This window comes from Adiantum capillus-veneris, chromosome 25 (genome assembly GCF_014529385.1).
Source record: "Adiantum capillus-veneris isolate H3 chromosome 25, ASM1452938v2, whole genome shotgun sequence".
NCBI classification, from domain to species: Eukaryota; Viridiplantae; Streptophyta; class Polypodiopsida; order Polypodiales; family Pteridaceae; genus Adiantum; species Adiantum capillus-veneris.
Genome location: NC_140955.1, coordinates 87,168,045 through 87,173,939, shown reverse-complemented (window position 1 = coordinate 87,173,939; position 5,895 = coordinate 87,168,045). Strand labels below are relative to the sequence as shown.

At 41.0% G+C, this 5,895-nt stretch overlaps 1 protein-coding gene across 1 annotated transcript; it reads right to left on the bottom strand.

The window, feature by feature from the left end:
- Positions 1 to 297: 297 nt before the first annotated feature.
- LOC147425222 (protein CYTOSOLIC ABA RECEPTOR KINASE 7-like) lies at positions 298 to 4,690 on the bottom strand. The gene is made up of 8 exons (XM_086499593.1): positions 4,529 to 4,690; positions 4,268 to 4,413; positions 3,329 to 3,579; positions 3,119 to 3,245; positions 2,759 to 3,032; positions 2,474 to 2,606; positions 2,309 to 2,395; positions 298 to 770 (listed from the first exon to the last, which is right to left on the bottom strand). The coding sequence occupies exons 2-8, from the start codon at positions 4,350 to 4,352 to the stop codon at positions 639 to 641; spliced, it is 1,089 nt and encodes a 362-aa protein (XP_086355719.1). The 5' UTR covers positions 4,353 to 4,413; positions 4,529 to 4,690; the 3' UTR covers positions 298 to 638.
- Positions 4,691 to 5,895: the final 1,205 nt, after the last annotated feature.

The window sequence follows — 5,895 nt, the reverse complement described above, 5'->3', positions numbered from 1 at the left end:
GCCAAAAAGAAACCCTGTTGGAGCACTTTTTGTTAATAGTTCTTAAATCATTGGATGACTGACATGATCATTACAAAGTTACAAAGACCCCTTATAGCCATGTGAAGATTAGGTAGGACATCTTTGATTAAAAAAGAATAGCGAGCTATTGTTGGCGAGAAAGGGCACCACGATTTGTATATGTGAGAAATAAAAAACTTTTCGAGTTACTCGTTCGCCATGTGCCAAAAAATGTTGCATGTGCGAGAGGGGTCAAATGATGCACTTTTTCCTCATTATCATATAGCACATGAAAGAGAATATAACCACCTCCCAGCCTTTACTATTACAAACACTAACCAAATCAAGGTCACAATAACCAGCACCACAAAAGAAAGTGGCACACAACAGCCTATACATCATATGAGGAATAACAAGTATACAAACATGTCTTGCAAGCACGACATGCACTCAGTCCACCTCTCCTCGACCCCAAAAAAATATAAAAGAGACCTATGAATATGAATCCACTCAAAGAAACCCGCCTTGCAATTCAAGGCTGGTCCCTGTATGCAATTCTACAGTCCCTAAAGACTAATAATGGTACATGAGCATGACACTCCACGACCTTAAACTTAACAAAGAGATGAACTTCCACGTCAAGTCTGCGGATCAACTAGCATTGGATTTGGTTTGAGAGTCAGCAACGGTTGCAACGCTTTCACAACGATACTCATGTTGGGGCGAAACTCAGCTTCATACTGCACACAAAGGGCTGCCACTGCTGCCATCTGCACGGCGGGGAAAACGTCGTCATGCATCAAAGTTGTCAACTTTCCCCACATAAAAAAACAATTGCACATTCACAAGCAAGTCAGCATACTAAAGAAAAGAGCATGATAACTCGACCACCTCCTTTGTCAAGTCGTCAACAATAACAGTTATATATCAAGATGAATCCAGGATAAGCCCAAATTCACTACTAAAAGAAAGCGCGAGGTATAGACTCGTAAGAAAAATGTAACCATCAGCTCCATCATGCATAGTATTGACTAAATACTACATCGTCCCCAATAACATCGTCAGTGCCCAATAGTGAGAACTATATATGCTCACACACACACACGAGCATACAAAGAGAAATTGTATCACAGTGGTCAAGTCATCCAGTAGGTGCATAAGATAAAAGTCCAAACCCCCAAGGTATCCCCAAACATTTAGATAATATAGGGTTCAAAAAGTCTGAACTTGAGAGGAACTAAACACTCGTACAGGACGCACAATCAAAACACAACCAGACAAACAACACAAAGCAGGTAAGGATGTAAGACTAAATATTTATTCTATTTGCTAGCAATATTGGTTGAAAATAACAGTTACTTAAAGATGACTCAAGACAAAAGAGATGAGCAGAATAAGGGTCACATTGGCAATCTAAAACCAAGTATTGAAAAGGAAGTCGTATGCAGATCTTAAATGAAGGGACCCATTTACAAATGAAAGCCAAACGTTTCACATGCAAATGTAGGTATCCAGGAACTACAAAACATAATAAAATATTTAGATGTTTGCCTATCTCCCTTCTTCACTATGGCCTGTTTTAAAACGCCAACAATTTAGATGGTTGTTGAACTGACACTTTACTCCTAGATATTCCCCTACAAACTAGAATAGAGAAACTAATTCAAAAGCTAACCTCCATATCATAGAGAACAGAACTCCACAACCAACAAGGCGAAGACTCACGTTGGCATTCTAAAACATAAAGATGAACAAGGAGGAGGCTCATGATGGTATTTTAAAACAAAAGGTTGAAAAGGAAGACATCGGGTCCTTAAAATTTAGGGACCATTTACAAATTAAAAAAACGGTGTTCTAAAACAAAAAGTTGAAAAGACATCATGTGGCCCTTAAATGAAGGGATCCATTTAAAAACTGAAAAAAAGGCATTCAAAAATTTGTATGCTTCTTTGCTTCTCCTCTAAGAGAGTTTTTAACATGCCAAAAGGAAGTCATGTAAGGTCATGAAATGAAGGGACCCATTTAACTAAGAAACAAATAAGGTTTCAAGGCTTCACATGCAAAGTTAGATCTATAAGTATTGAAATGATCGAATATTCAAACCTACGCCTAACTCTCTTCTTCACTAAGGATTGTTTTTGAAAAGCCAAAAATGTGTGTTGCAACTCACTCATTTAGTAATAATTAACACCAATTCTAGTTTTAGCACACTCCAAGCTTCACATCCACCGTCAAAAAATAAAACGACTTGCCTGCACCAAACTGCCACAGGCAACATTAATTTCAAGATACAAGCAGGAAGGCATACCTTTGCAACTCCCTTCATAGGATACTCTCCCTTCAGCTTTGGATCTACACACTGCTTCACTTTGTCTTCACTCAGTCGGGGAGTCGCCTAACATAAGCAAAGCCACAATGGTTAGAAGGCTATTAAGGATTCAAATGCACATTGGCAAATTAGAGAAACCCTTACCCATGTGACCAGACTTTGTTGACCACGGGGCATGGTGTGGTCCACAGGCTTTCTTCCAGTGAGCAATTCAAGTAATACAACCCCAAAGCTATACACATCACTTTTCTGGGTGAGCTGTCCAGTCATTGCATACCTAAAAAAGCAAGATATCCATTAAGATATATTGAACTCATTTAAGATAAATTGAACCCATTTAAGATAAATTAAAGCAATATAGGGGTAGAGGGATGGCTGCAAGACATGCAAGCAATTAACTAAATGAAAGCAGAAAGGCCCAGGGCATACTCAGGAGCATGATAACCAAAGGTCCCCAGGACTCGGGTAGAGTGCAAACGAGCAGCCATATCTGGGGCTTGGTTTGAAAGATTGAAATCTGCAACTTTTGCTGTAAAGTCGTCAAAAAGGAGGACATTACTTGACCGAATGTCACGGTGAATAACAGGTGGCTGCACCTTCTCATGGAGATATTCCAACCCTCTAGCAGCACCAACAGCTATTTTCACCCTCTGCATCCAATCGAGGACTGGCCCAGGCTGAGCACCTTGAACGCCTTTACGTCCTACAGCACAAAAAGACACAATTGCTAGCTGCAAGAAAGCAATTTTTGAATTGACAGCTGTGCAAGAACTTGAGCACCCTCATTACCATGAAGGACATCATGAAGAGAACCCATTGTTGCAAATTCATAAGCTAGGATTCGCAAATTTCCATCAACACAGTAGCCAACAAACTCGACCAAATTGTCATGTTTTAACCTTGAAACCATGGATACCTGCAATTTTGAGAATCGGATATTGAACCTCTCTTAACCAGCTATAGGCTCATCCCTGAGAGAATAAATCAAGGCCATCCTACCTGAGATAGAAACTCCTCATTTGACTCTTGCTGATTAGTAGTGTCAAGCTTCTTGATTGCTGCAGCCTTTCCATCAAGAGTTGCATAGTACACGCGGCCATATGAGCCCTCTCCAATCAAAGCTTTGGGCCCAAAGTTCTCTGTGGCTTCCTTCAACTGCTCCATGGATAAACAAGGAGCTTGAATGGGTTGTGCCGTATTTGCGGGAGCATTGCTATATGTTGCATCGACTTTGTGGGCAGCAGCAGCACCTGACTCAGAATTCAAGGTCACGTTAACAGCATTATAAGGCCATACGCCTACCTCGACATGGTGGTTGCGCATTTCAATACTGAATTTATCCCAAATGAAAGCAATATACTTCAAGTAAACTTATTGCCTCCTCCACATAATATGCTAAATGTAAAGAACACAGTTAGGCTTTGCATGATAAATTCTTTCCCCATCATCGTCAAAGTGTTCTTCCATACTTCCATTTTGCAAGTAACAATGCCAAGAACCTGCACTATACACGACAGCACTGCGTACCCAAAAGTCTCCCTCTCTACACTAATGATCCATACCTAGACTCTGCATTGTGCAAAAGCCTTTTGTGAAATCATTTCATTGTCGATACAGCAAATCCATTTAATTAGTGCTGCAATTTATGTCATTGATCTATCAGCCCAACACATTCCAAAGCTCTTGAGAAGGCCACGTCTTATAAGACCTTCTTACATCTGCAAACTCTGTACCCTTCATACTACTTGTGAAACTATACCAATAATTAACTATAACCTAACTCCAATTCGGAAAAACAGCAGGCCAAACTGCAATCTCTAACATGCCTTGCTTGAAGTGGAGTAATCCAAACAATCTACTAACCATTCAAAAGCTTCTTTGCTTGAAACTTTTCATCCATTGAAGTTTAAAGAGAGCAATTTTCACAAGCAGACACACCTGGTCTACCATTTGATGCGACATAGCTTGGAAGGGCCGAAGTTTTGTTGCTGTCAAGACGCCCATCACTGCAGCAGTTTCCCATCACTCGGCTGGCTGTCTCAAAGAGCTCCAATCATAACAAACACCACCGAGGTACCCTAATCCTGCGCAACATGCATGCACAACCGACAATCATAACAAGAACAAGGCGAGCCATGAAACAAGATCGCTAGAAACGAGCTCGCGCACACAGGGAGGAAGAACGACAGAGAAACATACCCGTAAGCGTTTGATGAGCGATTTGCATTAATCACTGTGTGCACGTGTTTGTGTGTCTGTCTCGCGTTAGGTGGCGCTTCTTCTGGACAAGAAGCTGATGAAAGCTACCTTCAGTGCCCCTTTCTCAAGAAGCACAATCCAAAATATAGTGGGCCGGTCGTCTGCAACAAAAGTCGGAAGCAAGAATTTTATCGAGATGAAAGTTTTCTTCCCCATTGGTTGTTTGACCTTCAAAAATGTGCTTGAAAATGATAGTGGCGATAACAGAAATCAAGAGATAGTAGCCACTTCGGAGTCTATGTGGCCAGTCAGGTGGATTGGCTTTGAGATCGCTCAACCACATTGTCAGTTTGGTTGCAAAGTTCTAACAAGACAGGGTTTAGGGGGTTCTGATGCCCTTGGAGGTGATCTTGGGAACGATCGGGCTAGTGAGAATAGCCAAGCCACCACTGTATAGTCTTGATGTTGTAATTAATGCCTTACCATTCCCTCTATGGTTGGGTGGAGAACTATTGGTACAAAATATGTAGAACAACCCAGGTGAAGACTTGAAGCACATGCTAAACATGCAGTAATGTTTTGGATTTTCCGATGAAAGCATAAGTATGTGCTAACAATTTTTAGAAAATTAAAAAAAGGAGAATCAATTACTGCTAGGATTGTTGTTAATAGCGTTTTGAATTTGTCAATGAAAGCATGAGAATGGCTTGCACTGAGTCTTACTATACATTGAGCGACAAAATCCGAGCAAACAAAAATCCGAGCGAATGTTTATATGGCATGGGCCCATCTTGTCCTATGTGGTGCGGTGTAGGCAATTGCTCTCAAAGAAAAAATGGGGAGGAGCTTGCCTTTATTAAAACCAGGAAAATTTACACAAGTTTTAGTGTAATTACTGGCAAAAGCTTCAAATTTTAACCTAAAAATCGATAGAAATTCAAGTTTGTCCTTATTTACACCGGTTAGGGAAAATGTATTTTTCTAGTCCTGCGCTCTCTCTCTCTCTCTCTCTCTCTCTCTCTCTCTCTCTCTCTCTCTCTCTCTCCTTCTTCTTCTTCTTCTTCTTTAGTATAAAAAGAATCTTCTTCAAAGGGTGTGTGTCGACGTGCGCACGTAGACCTTCTTTTGTAGTTAAAAAAAAAATCTTCTTCAAAGGGTGTGTGTCAACGTGCACATGTAGACCTTTTGAGGGAGATAAAAAAAAGAAAAAACCTTTTGAGTGCCCCCCTGTACGCAGCTACTCCTCCCCCTCCATGCCTTTTCACCTACGTCTTCGTCCCTCGCCGTCCACCTTGCCATGCTCAGACCCACCCACCTTGTCCAGCTCCTCTTGATCTACGTTCATTTACCACATGCTGGCACTGCTT

What these genes read in the sequence shown, in the direction of transcription:
- LOC147425222 (XM_086499593.1), bottom strand. Translation starts at nt 4,352, where the DNA reads ATGGGAAACTGCTGCAGTGATGGGCGTCTTGACAGCAACAAAACTTCG. An exon ending in TCTTCATGATGTCCTTCATG is followed by an intron (nt 3,033 to 3,118) that starts GTAATGAGGGTG and finishes TTTGTGCTGTAG; the next exon opens with GACGTAAAGGCGTTCAAGGT. An exon ending in CTATGAAGGGAGTTGCAAAG is followed by an intron (nt 771 to 2,308) that starts GTATGCCTTCCT and finishes CCCGCCGTGCAG; the next exon opens with ATGGCAGCAGTGGCAGCCCT.